The sequence below is a fragment of the Sus scrofa genome, chromosome 17 (genome assembly GCF_054392235.1).
Source record: "Sus scrofa isolate SSC_HxYL_T2T_F1_AM1 chromosome 17, Sscrofa_HxYL_maternal_Yorkshire_Landrace_v2.0, whole genome shotgun sequence".
NCBI lineage: Eukaryota > Metazoa > Chordata > Mammalia > Artiodactyla > Suidae > Sus > Sus scrofa.
The window spans coordinates 35,671,040-35,696,959 of NC_139399.1; the positions used below are offsets into that span (position 1 = coordinate 35,671,040).

At 49.5% G+C, this 25,920-nt stretch overlaps 2 protein-coding genes across 9 annotated transcripts in view; both read left to right on the forward strand.

The window, feature by feature from the left end:
* The window catches only part of CFAP61 (cilia and flagella associated protein 61), a 292,210-nt gene that overhangs the window by 255,516 nt on the left and 10,774 nt on the right, over positions 1 to 25,920 (forward strand). For 4 of the 8 annotated variants that reach the window (XM_021077414.2, XM_085004563.1, XM_021077413.2 and 1 more), the window contains one exon: positions 4,881 to 5,353. In XM_021077414.2, coding sequence (XP_020933073.2) covers positions 4,881 to 5,081 — 201 coding nt within the window. In that variant the 3' untranslated portion in view covers positions 5,082 to 5,353. Of the gene's footprint in view, positions 1 to 4,880; positions 5,354 to 22,970; positions 23,523 to 25,920 lie in introns of those variants that run through there. The other 4 variants (XR_014832901.1, XR_014832904.1, XR_014832903.1 and 1 more) reach the window with 2 other exon arrangements.
* On the forward strand, positions 12,537 to 15,368 carry INSM1 (INSM transcriptional repressor 1). The gene has a single exon (XM_021077416.2). It carries the CDS (start codon positions 12,694 to 12,696, stop codon positions 14,239 to 14,241), a length of 1,548 nt encoding a protein of 515 aa, XP_020933075.1. The 5' UTR covers positions 12,537 to 12,693; the 3' UTR covers positions 14,242 to 15,368.

Sequence of the window (25,920 nt, forward strand, 5' to 3'; positions counted from 1 at the left end):
AACTGTACTTTAATAAAAAAATTTATGGGATGTATAGTGGAAACAGTTTTTAGAAGGAAACTTATGGCTGTAAATGCTTACAGTGAAAAAAATAAAAAAGGAAAGACCTCAAATCAATAACATAATTTAGGAACTAGAGGAACTAGAAAAAGAAAACCAAACTAAACCCAGTGCTAGCAGAAAGAAGGAAATAATAAACATTACTATAATAGTGTTTAGATAAATGAAATAGAGAATAGGAAAATGAGAGAAAATTGATGAAACCAAAAGTTAGCTCTTTGAAAAATCAACGAAATTAATAAAACTTTAGCTAGATTGACCAAGAAAAAAGTCTCAAATTCTTAATAAAATGAAAGTGAGGACATTTCTACCCACCTTACTGAACTAGTAAAGGTTTGAAAAGAATACTATAAACAATTGTATGCCAACAAAATAATCTAGATAAAATAGACAAATTCGTAGAAATACACAAACTACAAAAATTGACTGAAGGAGTTCCCACTGTAGCACAGAGAGTTGGGAATCTGACTGCAGTGGCTTGGGTTGCTGCAGAGGTTTAGGTTCCTAGCCCAGTGCAGTGGTTTCAAGGATCCAGCATTGTCACAGCTGGATTCAGTCCCTGGTCCAGGAACTCAAATATGCTGCAGGAACAGTCATAAAAAAAAAAAAAAAGATTCGAAGAAATGGAAAATCTCAACAGACCTACAACAAGTAAAGGTATTGAATCAATAATCAAAAATTTCTCCACAAAGAGAATCCAAGATTAGATGGCTTCATTGCTGAATTCTACCAAACATTTGAAGAAGAATTAACACCAGTCTTTCTCAAACTCCTCCAATAAATTATGAGAGGAAGGAGCGCTTCCTAGCTCATTCTATGAGGCCAGTATTACCTTGATACTAAAGCCAAAGACATAAAAAGAAAAGAAAACTATAGAACAATATCCCTTAGGAATTTAGAAGCAAAAATCTGCAACAGGATACTAGCAAGCTAAATTCAGCAGCACATTAAAAACATTATACAATGTGACAAAGTGAGCTTTACCCCAGGAATGTAAGAGTGGTTCAGCATATGAAAATTAATCAGTGTAATACACTGCATTATAAAATGAAATGTGGGGAAGTGCTGTAATCCCAACTGATGCAGAAAAAGCATTTGACTAATCAAACATGTTTTCACAGTAAGAACACTAAAACCCCCAGGAATAGAAGGAAACTGCCCCAATCTGATAAAGAATATTCATGGAAAAAACCCACAGCTAAAATCATGGTCAGTAGGGAAGACTGAAAGTTTTACCTCTAAGATATGGAAAAGACAAGGATGCTTGCTTTCCCCATTTACATTCACCCTTGTACTGGAAGTTCCAACCATAGCAACTAGGCAGGAAAAAGAAATAAAAAGCACCCATATTTGAAAGAAAAATTATCTCTAGTCTCAAAGGGCATGATTTTATACAAAGAAAATCCTAATAATATTCGAGCTAATAGATGGAGTCAGCAAAGTTATAGGATAGAAGATCAACACACAGTAATCAGTTGTGTACATTAGCAATCAGTAATCCAAAATGAGATTTAAAAAATTCCATTTACAGTAGCATCAAAAAAATGAAGTACATGGGAATAAGTTTAAGCAAGGAGGCGCAAGACTTGTGCACTAAGAAACCGCAAAGCATGTCTGAAAGAAATTAAAAAGATCTTAATAATGAAAAGACATCTGTGTTCATGGATTTGAAGACTTAGTATCGTTAAGCCAGGAATATTATGCAATACAATCTATAGATTCAATGCAATCCTATAAAAAGAGCCCATGATATATTTTTAGAAATGGAAAAAATCATTCCTAAAGTTTGTATGGAAATGCCGGGGACTCCAAAATGACTCAAGAAGAAATAGAAAATCTCAACAGACCTATAACAAGTAAAGGTATTGAACCAATAATCAAAAATTTCTCCACAAAGAGAATCGAAGACTAGATGGCTTCATTGATGAATTCTACCAGACATTTGAAGAAGAATTAAAATAATTTGGGAAATAAAAAAGGCTGAAGGACAAACACTTTGCAATTTCAAAACTTAATACAAATCAACAGTATCCAAGACAGTATGGTATTTGCATAAGAACAGACATATAGATCAATGGAATGGAATTAAGAGCCCAGAGTAAACCCCCTTACATGAAAAGACGTTAACATCATGAATCATTGTGGAAATGCAAAGCAGAGCCACAATGAGATACCACTTCATACCCAAATAATGAGTATTGTCAAGGATGTGGAAAAATTGGAACTCTCATACATTGCTGATGGGAATGTAAAATTATTCTGCAGTTGCTGTGGAAAAATGGTTGGATTTTTCCTGAAAACTTACCAACAGAATTACTATATGACCTAGCTATTGCACTCTTAAACACACACCCCAAAGAAGTGAAAATCAGTACCCAAACCAATATTTGGCTATGAATGTTTATAGCAGCTTTGTTCAGAATTACAAGAAGGAAGAAAGGAACCCAAGTGTCCATCAACAGACCAATGTGGTCTATCCACACAACAGAACATTCTTCTGCCATAAAAGAAATGAAATGCTGATACATTCTAGAAAGTGGGTGAACCTCAAACATTAACGGACAGAAGCCGACGCAAAAGGTCATGTGTCGTACGGAGGAGAGAGCGGCTCACAGATGAGCATGTTGGGAGGGGACATGGTCATCCTGGGGCAGGGGGATGGTCATCCTGAGGGGGGTGTCATCCTGAGTTGGGAGGTGGTCACCCTGGGAGGGGAGGTGGTGACATTGAGGGGAGGCTGCTTATCTTGAGCGGGGAGGTAGTCACACTGAGAAAGGTCACACTATGAGAGCAAACGTACAAAACCCTATTTATTCTTAATTCAAAAGTTCCATTTGTGACCTTACACCCTCTGCCCCGGTGTTAGCACCGCATCTTACAACATGGGCCTCAAATCCCCTATAATTTTTGCATATTCATTGTTTATGTTTGATACATTTTTTCCGAAAAGGGGAGAAAGAACCAACCTCGTATAGACGGCATATGAGCTTGGACACTCAGGTGCTTCAGCATCTCGAGTATTTGGTTTTGGGCCTCACTGGCCATTCTCTCCCTCACTGTCTTTGCGGAGCCGACTTGAAGTCCCGGACCCCCACTGAGTGCTCTTCCAAGTGATGGTGTAGAATCTCCCACTCCTGGCAATGTCTTGCCTAAATAGCCAGGTGGTCATTGCCTTATGTCTCCATATAGTTGGAATCTATTTTTCTATCTATAAGTTCTTACTATTAATAAATTAAGGAACCAAATTCATGGTTACTGGAGGGGAAATCGTGGGGCGGGAGGGATAAATTAGGGCTTGGGATTGACATACAGACACCACTGTGTATAAAATAGAAAGGTAACAAGGACCTACTGTGCTGCACAGGGTAATCCACTCAATACTGTGTAATAATCTATATTGGAAAAGAATCTGAAAAAGAATGGATTCATGTATATGTATAACTGATTTATTTTGCTGTACACCTGAAACAAATACAACTTTCTAAGTCAAATATATACCAATAAAAATTGGTTTTTATTTCAAAATTAATGATCCAGGGAGTTCCCATCATGGCTCAGAGGTTAATAAATCTGACTAGTATCCATGAGGACACAGATTCGATCCCTGGCCTCACTCAATGGGCTAAGGATCCAGCATTGCCATGAGCAGCAGAGGAGTTGCAGACTCGGATCAGATCCCGCGTTGCTGTGGCTGTGGTGTAGGCTGGCAGCAGCTCTGATTCAACCCCTAGCCTGAGAATCTCCATATGCCATGGGTGCAGCCTTAAAAAGACAAAAAAAAAAAAAATCCAGTAGAACTCTGCAAACTGTTCCTTTCTTTTGCCATTAAAAAGGGGTTACTAGAAGTTCAAATAAATATACCATCAAAGGGCATCATTCTTTAGGGTAATTTTCAGTTATTGTGGTGTTCAGAAAGCACACAGCTCAAACCTTAGTCGTGTTTTTTTTATGACAATCTGCCTATATTTGGACAGATAGGTGAGGACACAAATTCGGTAAAATCTTAACCCAGTGGAGTGTATATAAGTACCAGCTGTACAGTTCTCTCAACTTTTATTTTAACACTTCCATTTCATAATAAAATGTTGGAAAAATCTCCATGATATTATAAATATGCACAGCATATGATCCTCAACTTCAAATAACTGTATCCTTGCTAAGCCCCATCCTTAATGATATCAATGAAATTTGACTTTATGAGCAATTTATTCTAGGGGTTTAAAATTCCCATTTCTTGGGGACTCTAACCAAGTAAAGTAAGTCACCTAGGAATTTTCATGTAAAAATGTTTAATCACTTCCTTTCCTTGTTTTGAAATAAGCCTGATCTACCAATAATTTTTACCTGGAAATTAAAAGCTTAAAATATTGTCCTTGCTGAATCTTGAAGACATTGTGCTAAGTGAAATGAGCCAGTCACAAAAAGACAAATTGTGTTCGATTCCATTTATACAAGGTGCGCTAAAATAGTCAAAGGCATGAGACAGAAAGGACAAGGGTGGTTGCCAGAGGCTAGGAGGATGGGGGTGGGGCGTTCGTGATTCATAGAGAATTTGGGAGGATGAGAACTTTTTGGAGATGGATGGTCGTGATGGCTGCCCAACAACGTGAATGTCCTTGAGGCCTCTGACTGCACACTTAAAAATGGTTAAAGTGGTAAATGTTATGCTATGTGTGCTTTGCCACAGGCAAAAAAAATAATAACAATAATAATAATAATCTAGAAAAAAAAAAAAAAAGACCAACCTCGGGGCGTCTTGGTGAAACTGCCCTCTTATTACAGAGTAATTTCAGCATCTGGCCCCTTACTGTATTTCCCAGGAAGAAAACTTTCCTTCCATAGATGAGATAGCGCGTCAGATCGAGGATGAGGAAATTAACCTGCGGGAGAAGCCCAGGAAATACCTCGAAAGAGTTTTCCAGGAAACCATCTACAAGCCCTTGGTGAAGAAGAGCATTCTTGACTTCCTGCGCTATAATCACTACCACTTGCCCATGTACGCGTGGCCAGGCATCATTTAGCCCGTAGCCACAGTCTCCACTTGATTGTTTCCGGGAAGTGCTATGTAGAAGCAGGAAACCTCTCAGAAGCCCTCTGGACCACCGGGCACCTTCCTGGTTGGTCCTTTCTTCTCCGCGTCCACCTTGGCCTGTAGTTTCCCATCGTCCCAGTAGGTGGCGCACGGCGGTGCGTCTAGACTCTGGGGCGGGGAGACGCTTTACTAACACCACCAAGCGTGTTCCTGGGCAGAATAACCCATTTTAGCAATAAAATGAGATGGGACTGTGTAAAACTTGTTTTCCACTCAGGTGTAATTCTGTTTGATTTCCTGAAAAGCCCTGCCGCCAGTGCTGTTAGTCCTTCATGTGTTTACCCGGTCATCCTTGTGGGTGATTAAAAAAGAAAAAAAGAAAATCGTGTGCCCAGGATGGAAAATTAGTCAAACAGATGACAGGAAATTAACTCTGTAACCCAACATCAGAAGGACTGATTGCATAGGAAAGTTTACAGGAACTTTTAAAATGAGGAGGCAGCTATCCCAGCCCCTGTGTTTCTACTTCCTATTTCCAGATCATGAGCGTAAATGCACCAAAAAACTGGAACGACCAACGCAGGTTCATGCACAGGTTTAGGTTAGAGAACGGCGGTAGGAAATTAATCTAGATCATTTCCTTTGACCCTGAGCACTGTATCTGGGCCCTTTGGCACATGTCACCTGTAATGTGGGTCAGAAGCCCTATTTCTTATAAATATGGCATATTAAGTGCTTTATTGGATTCAGGAACATGTGGACTCAGAAACAGCACATAAGACTGTTTTCATTTATTTGGGCCTCTTTTAGCAGATAGTGTGGCACAATTGGAGTCCGAATTTTTGATCAGCAGGGTTTAAAACGGGCTTTTATGGGCATGGTCCAGTTTTTGTTCATTTTTTGGTATTTACGTTAACATTTAGCAAAAGTTGGCACAATTACAATGACTACACAGCTCTTTGGAAGATAAGTCAAAGTTGGCATTTCAGAATTATACACCCATTAACAAACTGACACTTCTCAAAAATAAAATGGTTGTGGAACACCAGACTGCAATTTTTCTAAGGCAGACTTGCAATTTTCCAAAAGCAAGCAATAAACTCCATTAATTCCTGCACACGTATGTTTTACACAAACACCAGGGTCATTTAGAGGGAGTGCCCCGCTCTGGCCATATGGTACAAACTGTAACTCAAATGGAGAACAATTGAACAATCGCTACTGGTCTTCTCTTCAAACTGCAAACCCAACGCACAAGGATCCATATTTCAGGGCCTGCGAATGAATAAGTGAGCTCAAGAAACTTTCCTTCTCCCACCCCTTCCCCTGAGAGGCCCTGGGTCAAATTTATCAGCAAATGGAGTGAGTTTCTGTGACAGGCCCTGGGACCTTGGGTGGAGAACCACAGAACAACCAGTCAGAGGATCAACAGTTACAATTTCTGTGACCAAGTACTACCATTAGAAAGCTTCTGGTGGCATAAAAGTGAGTCCATATGACAATGCCAAACTTAATGTCAAATCATGCATAAATTTTATAGTCAGTTTTCCTCTGTGCTTTTTAAAAAAGTAGTCTTGGGCCTCCACAGGCATCATGGCAGATTCAACAAGTCTTAGAATGCCAAGTGTATTGGATGAAGTTACTAATCATCGTCCTATACTCAGAAAGTGAGTGATTTCCTGAATCTAGGCAGGGATTTTAGCACATACCTGCGGACTCGAGCATTTTATCACTAAGGGACACCTTCTCTGAGAATAAGAGATGAACCCCAGAGTCGTTGATCATAGCTTGAAGCTGGCTGTTTTAAGGACGTCAGGAGAATAAAGATGTCCTGGCAAAGAAAAGGCTTCAGAAAGACCAGTATTTAGACTTCTCTCCGGAAGCCTAGGCATGGCTTCCCTAAAGATGTAGATGGCAGAAGTCCCCGCAGCAGTTCAGCTTCTGCTGCTCCTGCTCGGCTGGCAAGTCTTGGGCTCTAAGCTGATCTTGGAATTCTTTGGTTTTGAAAACAGAATACCGACAAGAAAACACCAAAGTTCAATTTCCCACATCATATTCCCCCAAATCACATGCAGCAACCATGCCTCACAGATGCCTCTGATGACCTCCTGACATATGTTGCTTTGTCCTAGAAGTGGCCACCTCCTTTCCAAAAATGGCTCCTCAAGTTCCACCCAAATATTCCAGGAAGGGAAAGGAAAATAGAAGATAATGTGGTTCAGAAAAGGGAACACTGCACGGAGGAGAAAATGTACAGCCAGCCAATCAATATTTACCCTCAGAAGAGGGTGTGTGTGTGTGTGTGTGAGAGAGAGAGAGAGAGAGAGACAGACAGAAGAGAGAGCGCGCACGGGTGCACGGTGCACCCGGCTGAGTGTTAGCCAAGGAGCAGGGAGAAGGGCTCGAAAGTCGCCGCATGCGAGGAGCTGTTGATTGTTTTCTGGTTGAGAGGAGAGGTGATGATAAGGCTGGGATAAAGTGCGCGCCGGGCCGGGCGGGAGCGGCAGCTGTATGCTAATACTCGCAGAAACCAGCCTCCGCGTCCCCCATTAAAGCAGGCGGCCAGGAGGCCACACATCACTGAACAAATAGGCTCTCTCTAGACAAATAAAATAACACACGTTGGCCTTCGAGAGGGGGAGAGGAGTGGGGGAGTGGGAGGAGAGTGGGAGAGAGGAGAGGGGGGTGGGACACTGAAGGAAAGGGGAGGGAAGGGGGAGGGAGGGGGAAGGAGATTGTGATGGGGGAGACAGGGAGATGGGGAGAAAGGAGGACGTGGACGGTTGAGGGGGTGAGGGTCGGGGGTAGGAAGACCACAAGGAAGAGAGGGATGGGGAAGAAGGAGCGAGAGGAAGAGGTGGGATGGGGAGGGCAGAGAGGGGCAGGGGGAGAGAGAAGGGAGCAGACTGGAAGGGGGGGAGGAGGAGTGGGGGGGGAGGACAAGGAGGATGAGAGCAGGAACAAGGACACCCAAACCCAAGGGCAGGAGCAGGACAGGGGGAACTGAGGCCCAGGTGGACAGCTCGCCCCTCTGGCCCCCTTGCGCCCTGCCACCTGTCCTTGTGCCCTGCGGCAAGCAGACGAGGAAGAAGGGAAGGGAGACGGTCGGAACCGCCGTGGCCTTTCTGGTCAGTTTTGCTGGGTCTTCTTCTCTGCCCTTCCTGAGGCCCGGGCGCGCGGAGGGCAGGGCCACCGTCACAGGTGGAAGCCGCACCCTGTGCGCCCCACGCTCCGTGCCCTCCCAGCTCTTCCCCAACTCAATCTCAACTTAATGACATCCCCACACTCCCAGGCTTCGCCTTCGCCTGCTTTGGCCAACGTCACCCTTCCCGTCGCCCGGCCGAGGGCCATCCGGCCCACTTTCCCCTCCCAGGGCCCGACAGTCCCACCCGAGGCGGAAACAGCCCCGAGGGCACTTCAGGGAGCGTGCGGCGGCCCGACGGCATACTCGGGAGGATGAAAGGGGCGGCCGGCCACCCCGTGGGCGCCGGCGAATAATGGGCGCGCAGCAGATTGCCGGGGGGCACTTGAAACTCGAGGGGAGGGAACTGCTGGAGCGCGGTCCCTCCCCGCGCCGGGCGGACGGCGCAGTCTCGCGGATTCGCCCCGGCCGCCCTCTTTCATGCTCTCTCCTTTTGTGTGAAATTATTTAAACGGGAGATCCGCGGCAGCTTTATGCTAATATGCCGAACAAAGGCGACGGCCCGCGGGCGGGGGTCCGGAAGGTGCCCGGAGGCCGGAGCGGGCCGGGCGGGGCGGCGGCGGGCTGCGCGTGTCTCTCGCGTGCCCCGGGGCCCGACGCCACCGCCCCTCATTCCTGCAAACACAAAGCCTCTAGAGCTCCGGCCGGCGCGCGCGGCGCACAGGGGCTCGGGCCCCTCCGGGACCTGAAGGCGGGCCCGGCGGCGGGAACGGGCGGCCCAGGCCGGGCCGGGGGTCGCAGGCCGGGAGGGCCTCTGCGAATCCGGGAGAGGGGTCTGGGGATGGTAATGGGGACGCTGCGCCCCTGAGGGTCTCCAAAAGCGCCGCAAGCTGCGGAGTGAGACTGTGGACCCACCCGTCTTCGCCTGTCAGGAGCTTAGGCGCTGCCTGGACCCGGCATCATCCCACGGGGCAATTCCTAGGCCGAAATTCCCCGCTCTGGCACTTATTTCCAAGCTTCGCGCTTATAGCAACTCCCTGGTCCTAAGACTCATGAGCCGGGGTTCACAGTGAATCCCGGCGCGTTCCCCGACGGCAGCCGAGGACTCCAGAACCGAGGAGTTTAGAGCGCCGGCGGCCTTCAGCTCTGCAGCGGTCAGAGGAAGAACCCACCGCGGGGTCCGCAAGGACGTGAGGCGAAGAGGACGCCGTCTTTTTTCCAAAGCGCTGGCAGGGACGCCACAGGAAGAGGAGGAGTCGCTTGGGGCCTGGGAAGGACACTTGGGGGCCCTCCTGGGATTCCCTAGGCTCTCCTCCTTGGGTGAAACTCTCCTGGAGGGGGCAAATCAGCACCCGGTGTCTCCCCAACCCAACTTCACCCGGCCTCTATCCGGATTCGCGGTGCGCCAAGGCCCGCCGCGCAGCGCAGCGTGGTGGCGCTTTGCTCTTCCAAGAGGAAGGCGAATTTCTCGACTCAGTGTCCACATGCCCGCGGGCGCGCAGATTCTGAGCAATAAAATCCCCTAGAAAATGACAGAAACCCACGACCGGTGTGAGGGTGCACACCCGTAGAGGCTGCTGGTGTGTGCATGAGCGCAGCCTATTTCTTCCCCAGCCCTGGGTTATGAAATTAGTTTCTAATACTTGGACCCTTCAAGTTTCCATTTGTTTTGACCGTACCTGTCTGAGAGCAGATTTCATTTTCGCTGGTAAAGACTAGAAAGCACAAATAAAGAAAAAAAAAAAAACGGATCCATTGAATCTCAGTATTTCAATAGTGTTCCATAGATTTTCTTGGCTTAATTCACAGCCCTGTTTGAATTCGCTGCATTCAGCCGGGGGTTTTGTTTTGTTTTGTTTTGTTTTTTTGCCTCTCCCACCCCGCCCTCGCGCCTTCTTTGCAATTATGGATGCTGTTATTTTTAAAAGATTCACAAGGTGACTAACTCTCCCTGTTATCTGTTGAATGAAAGGAGTGTTACACATGCAAGACGAAATACCCCGCAGTCAGTTGGGGATGGCGGGTGAGCCCCCGCCCTATTATTCCACAATCCAGATGGGATTCGTGATTAGAAAATAAAATTGGCCAAAGCTGTCCCGGAATCCCTTTCCCACTTCTAATTTCATCAGCAGTGTTAATCAGCGCTCAAAAGAGCAAGGAAATAACAGCGGTTACTTTTAGACTAAAAGATACGGATAAATTTTAGATAAACTCATTTGAGGATTTCTAACTTTTTTCAGGGCTAGCATTCATCATAGTTCGCATTTTTAAAGAAGAGAGCAAGAGCTTTCAAGACACATCCTATTATGTGTATTTTTCTCTTTCCAGTCTTCGAGTTAAAAAAAAAAAGGAACATAAAATCACCAAATATTTTTCCCCTTGATTAATCAACTTGATTAACCCATTGATTGATTAAGTCTAGTAACTATCCCCATTAAAACGTATTACTCATGTGGACTCTATTTTAAAAATATCTTCATTTCCATGCCAGGGTATTTTCAGAGGGAAAATCCAAAACAATTAAATACCTTCAGTGGAATTAAACATAAGCAAAACTCAGCAAAATCTGGTTGCACAGAGCTTTGCAGAAAGATGTCTGTTTCCTTCTTGTTCAATAAAGTGACATTTTCCTCACAACATAGGACATTTTACGTGGCTTTGCTATGTGTTCCCTAGTAATGGGCAATCAGGGCCACTACGCACTCTTGGGGTTCGGCCTCCTCCCCCGGAGATTCTGCCTTTTGTCTTTGCTTGGGGCTGGGCTGGGAAGAGGTTGGAGGCAAAGGGCCAGGTCTGGGTCCAAACAGGGCGGCAGGGGTTGGGGGGAGGGTGGTTTTCCACTGTTGTCTTTTCCTGGTGGCACGGGGGGCGGGGAGGCGGCCTGTCCTTTCCGAGGCCGCAGCCTGCCTCAGAGGACAGATTGCCCCCCCTCCCCCCGGGCCGGCAGCACGCGCCTCTTTTGAGTCCAGATTGGCCGCGACCGGCGCTCAATAGCGGGAGGTTAATTTCCTTCACAAAGGTGAAGGGGGCACGGCTCCGGGGGGGCCCCCAGCGCCCAGACAGGCGGCCCCTTTATTCCGCAGCGCCTTGATTGGAGCTCTTGATTTAGCATCTGATGTCAACCGGCAGACAAAATGCCCGCTCCCAATGAAAATGCATGAAGCGGTGCAAGGAGAGCGGAAACCAACTTCACTGGGGCACACGCGGCCGACCGCGCGTTTCGGGCTTTGGCCAACACCTATGAAGCAACCCACCCCTGGGCGAAGCGGAGGCTGCGAGAGGCCTGGACCCGACCCCTCCGACGAAACCAATCCCGCAGCCTCCGGGAACTTTAAAAGAAAAAAAAGGGGGAAAAAAGTTCAGAAATTCAAGGTTTGGGGGAAATGCATCCCATCCCTCCTTCTCCCCCAGCCAGCGCCGCGTCTGCTGGCGATCGAAGAAGTATGGTGCCAACAGTTTCTCAAACTCGAGAGAAACCTTCTCGAGGCCCACGGGCGCGCAGAGTCTGCGGACACAAACATCGCCCTCGGTTGCAGGCAGAAGGCCAGATCCTCCACCCACACTTGGAACTCAAGGGTTCCATTTTCGCTTAGATCCTGGGTCCCGAGGCCCACCAGTCCGAGGCCCGGGCGGGGCTCAGGATGGACCGGGCTTTGCAGCTATTTTCGATTCTTGATTATTTCCTCAACACCCGGTGGAGTTCCTGCGCCTCCCCCGGCCCCACTCCCGCCCTGGCAGCCGCGCTCAGATCTCCCCCGGGCCTGCTGCTACCCACCGCCGCCCCTACCCAATCAGCGCGCACAACTTCCCCCTCCGCTCCGGCTTGCGGATTGAACCCTCCTGACATATTTGGGGCCATTCTTCTCCTTTGTTGCTATTTTGCTCGCGACCCGCGGGTAATCCCCGCGCGGGAGGGGGGTGAGCATTGTCGTGCTGATGGACGGGCCCATTTGGCGGCTCCGCGCCCCCCGGAGGAGAGACACAAAGCCCAGGCACGTGCGCCTCCCCATAGAGGAGCAGCAGACCGTGAAGGGAGGCGGGGCCGGGCGTGTGCCTGGGCCGGGCGGGGCCGCGGCGCCGGGCGGGGCGGCGGCGGGGCTCGCGAGGGGGCCCTGCGCCCTCAGGTACATCTGCCGCACCTACCGGGCGACCCCCGAGTCCCGGCCCCCTTTTGGCGGCCTCGTCGCCCTCCCACACGACCGGGCGGAGGAGCTGCGGGCGCGCTGATTGGCTCCGGGGGAAGCGGGAGGCGAGAACAATGGCCCCCTCCCCCAGTTAAAAGGGAGCGGCTCCCGGGCTCGGGGACAGGGACGCGCGTGCAGGGCGCCGAGCCGAGCCGCCGCCGGCGCCACGCGAGTCCGCCGCCGCGCCCGGGCCATGGGCCGGGGGCACTGAGGGCCTCCGGGGCCGAGCGCGGAGGTGGGACCTAGCCAGCGCCTCGCTCTCGCGCCGCGCCAACATGCCCCGCGGCTTCCTGGTGAAGCGCAGCAAGAAGTCCACGCCCGTGTCCTACCGGGTCCGCGGCGGCGAGGACGGCGACCGCGCGCTGCTGCTCTCCCCGGGCTGCGGGGGCGCCCGCGCCTCACCCCCGGCGCCGAGCCCCGGGCCGGGGCCGCTGCCGCCGCCGCCGCCCGCCGAGCGCGCCCATGCGGCGCTCGCCGCCGCGCTCGCCTGCGCGCCGGGGCCGCCGCCACCCCCGCCCGGGCCGCGGGCCGCGCACTTCGGCAACCCCGAGGCCGCGCATCCGGCGCCGCTTTACAGCCCCACGCGGCCCGTGAGCCGCGAGCACGAGAAGCACAAGTACTTCGAGCGCAGCTTTAACCTCGGCTCGCCCGTCTCGGCCGAGTCCTTCCCCACGCCCGCTGCGCTGCTCGTGGGCGGCGGCGGCGGCGGGGCCAACGGCGCGGGCGGCGGCGGTGGCACCTGCGGCGGCGACCCGTTGCTCTTCGCGCCCGCCGAGCTCAAGATGGGCACGGCGTTCTCGGCGGGCGCCGAGGCGGCCCGCGGCCCGGGGCCTGGCCCCCCGCTGCCCTCTGCCGCCTCCCTGCGGCCCCCGGGCAAGCGGCCCGCGCCCCCTGCCGCGGCGGCCGCCGCCGCGGAGCCGCCCGCTAAGGTAGCCAAGGCCCCAGGCTCCAAGAAGCCCAAAGCCATCCGCAAGCTGCACTTCGAGGACGAGGTGACCACGTCGCCCGTGTTGGGGCTCAAGATCAAGGAGGGCCCGGTGGAAGCGCCGCGGGGCCGCGCGGGGGGCGCGGCGCGGCCACTGGGCGAGTTCATCTGCCAGCTGTGCAAGGAGGAGTACGCCGACCCGTTCGCGCTGGCGCAGCACAAGTGCTCGCGCATCGTGCGCGTGGAGTACCGCTGCCCCGAATGCGCCAAGGTCTTCAGCTGCCCGGCCAACCTGGCCTCGCACCGCCGCTGGCACAAACCGAGGCCTGCTCCCGCCGCCGCCCGCGCGTCCGAGCCCGAGACGGCTGCCAGGGCTGAGGCGCGGGAGGCCACGGGAGGCGGCAGCGACCGCGACACGCCAAGCCCCGGCGGCGTGTCCGAATCGGGTTCCGAGGACGGGCTCTACGAGTGCCACCACTGCGCCAAGAAGTTCCGCCGCCAGGCGTATCTGCGCAAGCACCTGCTGGCCCACCACCAGGCTCTGCAGGCCAAGGGCGCGCCGCCGGCGCCACCAGCCGAGGACCTACTGGCCTTGTACCCTGGGCCCGACGAGAAGGCGCCCCAGGAGGCGGCGGGCGATGGCGAGGCGGCCGGCGTGCTGGGCCTGAGCGCGTCTGCCGAGTGCCACCTGTGCCCGGTGTGCGGGGAGACGTTCCCCAGCAAGGGCGCCCAGGAGCGCCACCTGCGCCTGCTGCACGCCGCCCAGGTGTTCCCCTGCAAGTACTGCCCGGCCACCTTCTACAGCTCGCCCGGCCTCACGCGGCACATCAACAAGTGCCACCCATCAGAAAACAGACAAGTGATCCTCCTGCAGGTGCCCGTGCGTCCGGCCTGCTAGAGCGCGCCCTCCACCCCGGCCCCCCGAACTGTGCCTTCGCTTGGAGACCCACGAAGAGAGCGCGCCCCGACCCCGCGTCCGCGCCGGGGGCACCCACCCCGGTGAAAGTGTTGTCTCCGCTTCTCGGTGTGGCGTGACGGTAACCCCGATCCTCTCGTTGTGACTCCTTCTGGACCCCGCACCCCCTTTTGCGTTGTGTCCCCTTACCCCCCCGCCCTGGCGCAACAGGAGCCAATCTCTTTCTCTACAAGGGAGAAAAGCTGTACGCGTTTGTCTCGTGGTTGGAAGCCTCCCCTTGGAGGGGAGATGTTTTTCTTGCTAGTATTCGCTGTGTTCTCGGTCTAGAAATGCGGTTTGCTCTCGCCTACCAATCTCTGCTCTCTATGTATGTAGCGTACGGGTTGTTTTGGGTGAATCTTGAGGAATAAATGCCTTTATATTTCACAGGCTGTAAATTGAACTTCCCACATGATTAGCTTTATTATGGCTTGTGAACTGCTGGAGTCTGGCTTTACCTTTTTGTATGTGAACAAATCAAATTGCTTAAAAAAAGAGTTTTCTTTAGTCTAGCCACAAATGCCTTGAACTGTTGTCTGTTTGGGAATGTTTTGGGGGGGAGGGAAGGGAATTTTCAGAAGATGCTGTAGAAACTGCCTCAGTATTTCACATGAGACTTTTTGGTTTGATCATCTTTGTTGAGGTAGGGCTATATGAGTTCCCTCTAAATGTATATGTTGATTTATGAGTAATTGTTATTTATTCTTTATTTATTTATATTAATTATGAAGATTATGATATTATTTGCTTGCAGATTTTTTTTGGTGCGCCCCCTCCCCCCGCCACTCTTGACATTTCACTGTGCATTTTAGAAGAGAGCCTTTTTCTAAAGGGATCGGCTAAAAGTTTTAACTTTTATATCTATCTGAGCGAATTACAGACAACCTACCATTTTATTCTGCTTGGAGGGCCCCCGGGCCCTCATACAACTGACAGCTCTTACTTTTAAATGCAATCTCTTTTCTACATACATTATTTTCTTAATTGTTAGCTATTTATAGAAAGCTTCAATAGAACTGTTTCAACTGTATAACTATTTACTATTCAAATAAAATATTTTCAAAGTCAAAGTAAGGTGGACTTATTTCTGCATCTCCGTGGTTTCAACAGGTTTAAAATAGAGCTTCTAGCGATTGCTTAAATGTATCTTTGCTGTTTATTTAGGGAAAAACCCACTGTCATCAGTGATCTGTGGATTTTTAGAGCTGAGCTTGGACCTGCCCATTTCTGTCTTTCTGGCACTTCATGGGTACAGGCTCAATAGGGCTCACTGGACTTGAAGGCTTGTTAGGGTCCTGAGGAATGTACTGGAAGGTGGGGGTTAGTGGAAAGGCTGAGTGAATCTTTTTTCAGAGAAATTTAGATCAATGTCCACAAGCATCTACCCTTTTAACCAAGGGGGATATAATATAGCAGCACCACTTTAATTTACCACTTCCCTTATTTCCTGCAACCTGGGGCTCAGTGTAACAGGCATTCCTCAAGTCAAATGGGTCATTTTTGATCCTTAAGTATCAACAAGAAGAAAGCAGAAAAGATTTTTATGGGCAGATTTCTAATACAAAGGAAGTGGACCACTATTTGGATGCAACCGAAGTGAAACGACTGGGTTTGGGGTCAGGGCTCAGAAATAATTTTCCGATCAGGTGAGCAATCCATTTTGGGGGGAAGAAAAACTGGAACACCATCTGTTTGGGGTATTACATTTAATAACGGTAATTACAGTGTTTTCCGTTATGTGTCACAAAGCCCTTTGAAGAACAGTTCTGACACTCACCAGTTAATATTTTGAGTTGTTTTCCCGTCTTTGAAGCACTTGACTATGAAGCCGTGCTAAACATCACAATTGCGTGTTCTCTTCCCTTCCTGCTGTGTGTTTGCTGCTTTTCTTGCACCGCCCACCACATCTAAGGTTTGCTCAGCAAAGGGATTTTAGAAACCTGTACAGTAGGGGCTGCATTTCTGAAGGGCGTAGGTGGCAGGATGATGAGAAGGACAATACGAAGCGTGGAAGGAACATGTGACCAAGGGCTCATTTTCAGATTTTTGAGCCTAAAAGTTTTGTATGGGAAAGGTTTAGTGAAAGGCTTAGCTCTCAGGAAAATGGCTATTCCTCCGCGTATAAGGGACTTGAAATAGAATAACAATGAGCGAGCAGCTGGCACAGGTAAGTTGCCTCCGGGACAAACTGCACCTCCTTTTATCTGTGATGACTGCGTATTTTACCAGTTTGGAAAATCCAGGAAGACAAAAGCTCAGTGTAGCAGAACATGAAAGCAGAGGGACAAAGCTGTGTTTATAACATCCTGAAAACTTTGAATGAAACAAAGATGAACTCATAGTTGCAGGCTGGTGATCACTCCCTCTGAGCAACAAAAATAGGAGATTTTTGTAAATGTTCTCTCTGAACTACACCACACGATAAAAGACCCACCTGCTGAGGGCGAGTGTATATGCTCTACCAATGAAATGTTTCCTTAAAAACCTGGTGGTTGGCCTGCGGGGACGGGTGATGTCTTGGCATCTGTGTCTGGCTCCCTTTTTCTCATCCATAGTCATAAAGCATAAATCCTCAGGTCCCCTTTTCATGAGGATCAGTAGAGCTTGGTTGTGCATCTTTATCCCCTGTGGAAATTTATTTCGACTGACCAAATAGACCTTTTCTAAAATGGAAACCAAAATTTTGTGTATGTGAGGTATTAAGTAAAATCATATCGTGCAGGGTGCATGTTGAAGTTGACTAAACAGTCTGGAAGAAAAAGAAAAACACGGTCCATTTATTTGAAAGTAATGCATATGAGAGAGCAGAACATGCTACAGGAAGGAAATTGGATTCTCTCTGTCTCTCTCTTTTAAATCCCTCCCTGGGTGATAAGGTCACAAAGGCTGTGTTTTATAGAACACCAAGTGGAAAGGTTCCCATCTTCTTCCTAAGTGTGCAGAGGATGCTGAGGACCTACCCTGAGTCAAAGGACGCCCACCTATGGAGACCGGCCACGGCCACGCAGGAACATTGCACTGAGACAGCTCAGCCTGGATGGGGAGGGGGTCTGAGGCCCTCGGTGGGGCGAAGTTTCTGACGTGGAGTGCCACTGCCTTTAGCTGATCCTGAGGCCTTTGGGCATCCTTCTGGGAGCCCAGGTTACACGGAGGAGGCAGCCACTCTAGGCTAACTCATGCTCACGATGACCAGTGACGCCAGAGGTGCAGCGGCTGCCCAGAATGTCCCCATGGAGGCTGGAGCTGGCCGGGCACTGGCCCTGTGGCAGCACACATGGGTATGTTGGGGCGTCTTGCAGAAACCTGGGGCACGAAGTTGGGCCAGGCAACACATCACCTGGTGTCTGTTGCCCAGCGTGTCCGCACCCAGAAGCTGCTTGCAAGGGTGCAGCTTGGTCCTCCTGTGCCCCCACGACTCTGCCGCAGGTTCTGCAGCAGCTCCCTCCATCCCCTTGGGCTAAATTCCAGCCATCCACACAGTCTTGAAGCCAAAAGAAGCAGAATAATCTTTTAACCACCGCATATAGCATTATAGGAATTCTTGACCCAGCAAATGTCCTACAGAAGAGAATGTTCTAGAAGCAGCTTGGCCAAGCTCCTGGCTTTCCTACAGGCCTGTCTTCTCATCTCCAAACCGGAGAGAATAGGCTTCTGTGAGACATAGTGAGACATTTGGAACAGATTCCCCAGGAGGAGAAATGAAAGGCAGTAAGGCATTCTTTGCATAGGCAGGAAAAAAATTCTTTCTCTGGCATTTAGGGTTAGTTGTAAGTCCACTGGCCTGTGGCAGGCAGGCTTCAAGCAAAACCTGCCATCTTTCGGAGGAAGGGATGGTTTGGTCCCGGGGAGAGGTTTTCTGGCAATGAGACCCTAGGGTATGGATGCCATATACACACACACGTCATGTGTGTGTCATCCAGGTAGCCTCCTACAGGGCCCGGTTAAGTTACAATCTTTTGATGGCGAGGCTAGAGAAACCTGTTTGGCAGTTAAAAGCACATGTTCTGCGATTTAGAGAAGATCAAGCAGGAAACTGAGTTGCAGAGAGAGACCCATAGGTGACAGGACACACCAGAGGGAGAGGATCAGCGGAACAGCAGCATGCAAGGATGGCGGTTCCATTTGACCCGAAGAGGTGGCCCAAGGAGGCTTAGCATTCCAATCCCAAACTATGGAAACCTCTGAATCATGTGTTTTGGCCATATCACCTGAAAGTAACAGCCTGGGAATCCCACTGGGCTGAGAGAGAAAGCAGCCAAATGCATTTTCAGGTTATATATATCTTTGTTTCTTTTTTCCTTCTTCTTCTTTTTTTTTTTTTTTTTTTTTTTTTTGTCTTTTTATCTTTTTAGGGCCGCACTTGCAGCATATGGAGGTTCCCAGGCTAGGGGTCGAATCAGAGCTACCGCTGCCATCCTACACCACAGCCATAGCAATGCCAGATCCGAGCCGTGTCTGCGACCTACACCACAGCTCACAGCAACGCTGGATCCTTAACCCACTGGGGGAGGCCAGGGATCGAACCCAAAACCTCATGGTTCCTAGTCAGATTCGTTTCCACTGCGCCACGATGAGAACTCCCATATATATCTTGTATAGTGAAGAAACTAGTGTTTATGGCCAACCTGCAGCGTTGAATGCCCTGCCTCATGAGGAAAGGCTGGCATGCTCGTGACTCCTGCTGTGTAACATGGCGACTGGCTCCAACAAGCCCAGTGGCAGCACAGAGAAAAGTTCAGATGTGAAGCCTGGTCGGGGGCTCACAAGAATGTCCCTGCCATGGCCCTGGGAGAAAGAACTCATCCCCAACACCCAGGCAGGAGGGCCATCCTCTGCTCCTGTGCCAGAAGCATCTGGCCACACTCCGGTACCTCTGCTGGCCGAGGCTCCCAGGTGAACGTTGAGTCCATAGGAAGAAGGGGCCAGAGAAGAGGGTTCCCAGGGATTTCCACGAAGAAGGAAATCTTTTTCTACCAAGAAAACTAGGGCGCTTCTGCCTCCTTCAGGTTGTTAAGAAACCTAAGTAATTTCCAATGAATGTATGAGCGTCTCCCTGTCTTGTGCAAACAGCCAGCTGCAGGTTTGGGGTCATCAAGGCAATTTCCCAGTCTAGAGGGTTTTCTGAAGGCCAGTGTGTCCTTTTTCTTTAGATAGACCTTGGGAGGAACTGCAGGAGAAAATTACCAGACTGGGCTCGAAGTGACAGAGGCTAATGGGAGGTGTCACCAGCAGGGCACCTGTGATGGACTTCCTGGTGAAGGGGAACTGATTTCTCAGGGTTGGGTGAGAGAAACCCCTGGGCTTACAATTTTCTGCTCCCCACTCATTTTTGGTCATCATTAAGGCCTGATAAACTTCTTAGAATCACTGAGCAGGGAGTTCCCATCATGACTCAGCAGTATCCATGAAGACGTGGGTTCGATCCCTGGCCTTGCTCCCTGGGTTAAGGAGCTTGCGTTGCCCTGAGCTGTGGTGTGGGTTGCAGATGTGGTTGGGATCCCGCATTGCTGTGGCTGCAGTGTAGCTCAGCAGCTGTAGCTCTGATTTGACCCCTAATCTGGGAACATTCATATGCTGCGGGTGTGGCCCTAAAGAGACAGAGGGGAAAAAAAAAAGAATCACTGAACATATATGAGTGTAGGGTTTGAAGTCAGTGACAATATTTTCACAGACCCAAGCACATACACCTTTGTGTCTTAAACCCCAACGGTCATTTCTCTACCATATACAGTTCTTGTGGGTTTGTCCCATTGCATCTGGAAAGCGTAATATTCAGGAAATGCCTGCTTCTTCCGGCAGCACGGGCGCTGAGCAGCTGGGTCATGGGGCGAACGTGTTCATATTTATCGTGTTTGAAGATTTCCAGACTGCGTGGTCTTCCTGGTGGCATGTCCACACAAAACATCCCTGTTGCTATTTTTTTCTTTAGCGCATTGCATAAGCCCAAATCTCAGGACCAACAGGTGATAAAACATTGCCCATGTTGAAATGAAACCTGTAGGTGTTCACTGCCAGTCAACGCACATTCAAGGCATGATGACTGAGAACCAGGGTTCCACTCATGTCATATTCACGCTGTGCAGTGTCACCAACATCTATAAGTTTGTCCACACCACTTGCATTCATGGTTCACTTGTACTGCCTTCCCTTCATCAGAACCCAGCTGTTACTTCTACTTAGACTAAGCATCCCACCAGGGGAAACGATACAGGTGGAAACTTCTCCAGGAATCCTTTCCTCTCCTCCATCGCTCAGCAAAGAAGCCCCTTTTGTTTGAAGGCAGCATCTGCGTCATCTCTGTTGTTCAGATCGGAGCCCTGATGCAGTGTCCCTTAAACACCGCAGCCAGGCGACTGTCACACCTGACAGGGGCAGGATGGATGTTAGCCAAGAGGCTATTGTCTGTGGGATCTGATAGGGAGCAGAGGAGGTGTTCGAGCCGGAAGACCTCACAGGAGGCTCTTTCTATGGGATGAGAAAAAAATTGGGCTAGAACTTCCTCCGAGGACAAAGAACAGAAAAGCGTGGGGGAACTCAGGCTGAAACACACGTGTACAATATTGTCGTTTAAAACCTCGAAACGTCATTCTTCTCCACTGAGATCTGCCCCACGTACCAGGTAATATGCGTCCTCACCATTCTAGAACACAGCTACGAGAGGTTATTATGAGGAATGGGCAGAAACCCATAGGGATAATGTACATGAAAATGATCTAATTGAGAAATGTCAGGGATAAAAGGAGATGAAGCCGGTCGCCGTCTCTGGGTGTCCACATCTGAACAGAATCTCATTAGAGTTCATCAAATATTTTACACCACAAAGGAGCACTTTTTTTCAGTCATGTCTTGAATAGATCTTTATTGATTCTTTTTTTTTTTACTTTCATAATGATTTTTATTTTTTCCATTATAGCTGGTGTACAGTGTTCTGTCAATTTTCTACTGTACAGCAGGGTGACCCAGTTACATATACATGTATATATTCTTTTTTCTCACATTATCATGCTCCATCCTGAGTGACTAGACACAGTTCCCAGGGCTATATTCCCAGTATTATTATCCTTGATCTCTTCTTGAAGGTTTGCCCATGAATATCCTGATAAATCACCATACCAATGATAGTTTTAAATCATTTCAGTGAATCACATTACTAAGATTTCAGATTTGTATCCAAAACCTTTTTCCTCTATTAACCACAGAGAAAATCATGAATGTTCCTCTTCTTATGTACAAAATGTGCTAATTGATATTAAAAAGAACTCAAAAAACTAACCATATATTACACTGCCTGCACTTCTGTGCTGCAGCAACAATGACTGTTTTCTTCTTTTTTTTCTTGGTCCTTTTTAGAGCCAAACCTGCAGCATATGGAGGTTCCCAGGCTAGGGGTCTAATTGGAGCTGTAGCTGCTGGCCTACACCATAGCCACAACCACGCCAGATCTGAGCCAGGTCTTCGACCTACTCCATAGCTCATGGCAACACTGAATCCTTAACCCACTGAGCGAGGCCAGGGATTGAACCTGCATCCTCATGGATGCCAGTCAGATTTGTTTCCGCTGAGCCACGTTGGGAACTCCCTGATCGTTATGTTCTAAGGTTACACTGAGAATCCAGAATTATTGCCATCATTGCACTATTTCACCACCTCTATCATTATAACAGAAAAGACTAAACCAGAGGTTGGCAAACCAAGGCCCGTGGCCAAATCCAGCCCTGAGCCTGATTTTGTAAATAAAGGTTTTGTTGCAGCAGAGCCTCCCCCATTCACTCACTGTCCTGGGCTTTTCATTCTGAAATGGCAGAGTATAGTCATCAAGACTGAGATTATATGCCCCCCCCCAAACTGAAAATGTTTACTACCAGGCCCTCTACAGAAAAAGTTTAGGGCCAGACCATAAAACCACATGGTTGATTTTTGCTATTGTTGTTTTATTTTTTGGCTGCACCTGAGGCATATGGACCTTCCCAGGCCAGGGACTAAATCCAAGCCATAGTTGTGACTGTGCAATACCAGATCCTTTAACCCACTGTGCCTAGTGGGGGCATAAATCAAATCCTTGCCTACACAGAGACCTGATCCGCTGCAGTCAGATTCTTAACCTACTGTACCACAGCGGGAACTCCAAATCGTGTGTTTATATAGATTGCGCAGATTTATAGAAAACGTTTTACAGAATCGCTCTCGTTCCTGCCTTTGATGAGATGGAAACTTGGTCCTTAGGAAAACTGTGCTTTCCTTGGTGGTGTGTCGAGTGGCACAGACACCATGCCTCGGCACACACACTCTTGAAAATTGCAAAACTGAGGCCTGCTATTTTCACGGGTGTCACCATCTCAGGCACCACCTTAAAAGCCCTGATCATTTGAATGAGAACATTAACTAGGTAGGAAGCTGCCTCCCAATGTTTTTTATTATTATTATTATAGTTGATGTATAATGTTCTGTCAATTTCTGCTATACAGCACAGTGGCTCAGTCACACACACTCACACACACACATTCTTTTTCTCATATTATCTTCCATCATGTTCTATCACAAGTGATTAGATACAGTTCTCTGTGCTGTACAGTAGGACCCGGTTGCTTCAAATTGTTTTATTAACACTGTTTGTGTTTATTGTGTCAACTGAAGTGGCTCTTGTGCAACACGTACCATGTCCTGTCTGCCAGGTCACTCGCAGAAATCTAGATGGAAGAGGCAGCTTGTCCCCAGTTGGAGCGTTGTTTCTTCACTGCAATGGTGGCCGCATTTACCAAGTGATGTCTCAGCCCTTCAGTCGCATCCTAAGAGATTACTGTTTCCATAGGTAAAGTAAAAAGTTTAATATCAACAAGTTTGCATGGTTCAACCTAATCTTTCAAGGGTTCTTGGTAGTTATTAGCTTAGCAATTGCATTAAAGACAGAAGTGACTTTCGTTCAGCATTGATCAGTTTTAATTATTTATTTATCTATTTATTTATTTTTATGGCTGCACCAAGGGCATATGGAAGTTCCTGGGCTCAGGGTTGAATCGGGGCTGCAGCGATGGAACCAGGATGCAGGTTCAATCCCTGGCCTCGCTCAGCAGGTTACAGATCCGGCGTTGCCGAGATGCTGCAACAGAGGTGGCAGATGCGGCTCGGATCGGGTATTGCTGTGGCTGTAATGTAGGCCGGCAGCCTAGCCTGGGAACCTCCAGATGCCACGGGTTCGGCCCTAAAAAGACAGAAAAGAAAAGAAATGCAGACGTGCAGGCCCCTCTGCAGAGCTACTAGATCAGAACCTGCCCCCTGGTGTTTACTGCACGCTGGTGGAGAGACGGAGGCCTCACTCACACAGAGTGGGTACCCAGTCATTGCCGCCAACAGTAAGCTTGGCCTGGGAAAAGCTGACGGCTTGAAGTCTTAACTGGAGACCACAACCCCCAAGGAATGGTGGCTTTGTAACAATACTCTCAGCTAAAGGTCACTGAGCCCTCATCCCTGACCTGGTCTCAGGCCTCAACAGGACTTACTGATTTCTCACCATTACTCTGTGAAGTTGTATTGACGGGGAAGGGGAAGATGTTAAGAGGTGACATGACCACTTAGTGGGGAAATTATTTGAGAGCAAGAAGGACCTTGGTTCCTCGAGATAAACCCTTGGGTGGGGGTGGGGGTGGGGAAGATGGGCCGGTGTGGGAGAATTCAGATGCGGAGCAGAACGCAAGAGGCTTGGTGCCCTCTTGTCAAGGGGCTGCCTCGTCCTGGAGCATGATGCACCCGCAGAGGGACACAGGTGGCTCTCATCCCAAATCGTGGAAACAACGGATCTGTGTTTTGGCAATTTGACCCCAAAATAATAGCCTGAAAATTCCACTCCGGTGAGAGAGAGAGAGAGAGAAGAGCCCAGTAAGTCTGCATTTCAAGTCCTCTCATCTCATACATTGGAGAAACTTCCTATTTCAACACTGTCCAACCTGCAAATGCAAATAACCGATCTTCCTGAGAAATAGGTTAATCCTGCCCTCCGCCATCGGGACTAAGGCTGGCTTCATCACAGGACCCAGTTCGTAGATTCCAAACCATTTCCACGTTGCTTGAACACGCTCCAGGTACAGATCGTAAGGGGGACAGTTCCCTGTGAAGGATGGAGTTTGAAGCAGCACCGCCGCAAACCCATCCCCCGAGCTCGCACCCCCCCCCGCGCGCCCTCCCCCCCATCCCCTGGCCCCATCCGTCCCCTGCCTTCACTCTGGTTTTCTGAAAGCACTTGGTGGTGGAAGCCACTTACTATTCTACACCTGCAGGCAAGTTAACAGGCCATCCCAGAACCATGGCAACCGGCAAGAGCGTGAAGGAAAAAAAATCCCTGAGCACAGGCGGCGAAGCATCCTTGCTCAGCCTCAACGGAGGGGACGCACAGACTGGGGAAGAGGGAGGCCAGGCTCACACCCCGGATCTGGGACGCACAGTCAAGTCACTTTGAAGAAAACGTCTCAAGGAAAAATTGTAACTGATCATCTCAAAGAGCGTGCCAAGGCTGGGGCTTCCTAGTAGGAGATTCTGACCACAGAGCGGGATCCTCCCTCATCTCTGGCCTCAGGGAGGCCCCGCCTGGTGCCCTGACTGAACTGCAGTGGGACTTGGGTGATTTGGGTGTTATTCCTGGATCCTGTAGCTGCAAGCCCTGCCTGTGGTTTTCCAGCACAGTCTGTCGAGGCCAGGAGCCCTCGGTGAGTGAGTTATTTACTTTGGCTGCCCAGGGTGCATCCGCCGTCTGCAGCCACGCACCGCCCGGGGTTGTTGCAGAAACTGAGTTATTCAGGTCAAGCGCTGGTGAAAACTCACTCATGAGCACTGTTGTTTTGAGTTCTTGCATGTCCACCAGATCCATCCACCAGATGTGAGAGAATACTGATTTTTTTTTTTTCTTTTTAGGGCCACACCTGTGGTATATGGAAATGCCCAGCTTAGGGGTCAGAGCTGCAGCTGCCAGCCTACACCACAGCTCATGGCAACGCCAGATCCTTAACCCACTGAGCGACATCAGGGATTGAACATGAATTCTTATGGATTCTAGTCGGAGTTGTAACACACTGAGCCACAACAGGGACTCCTGATTTTATTTATTTTATTTTATTTTAATTTTATTTTCTGGTCACCCCATGGCACATGGAGTTCCTGGGCTAGGGATCAGATCCAAAATGCAGTTGCAACCTAAGCTACAGCTGTGGTAACGTCAGATGCCCAACCCACTGTGCCAGGCCAGGGTTGGAACTGCGTCCCAGCGCCCCAGAGACACCACCGATCCCATTGCACCACAGCAGGAACTCTGAGAACACTATTTGAAATATTATCTAATGTGACTGTCCCTGGGTGGAGGTTTGAAAAACATTTCTGCAAACTCCTGGATGCACTTTTCACCTCCCTTGAAACTGAGCAGAGCTTTGTCCCGCCTCCTCCAACCAAATGCAGTGGGAGTGACACTGTGGGACTTCTGAGCCCAGGACGGGATAGGCCAGCACCTTCTCCTAGGTCTCTCTTGGGGCGCTCAGATGCCATGCCGTGGGGAAGCCCAAGGTGCACACAGAGGCCACATGTGGGTGGTGGGCTGATGGCCAGAGACAAGATCTTAGTCAGCAGCCGGGATCCACCCCA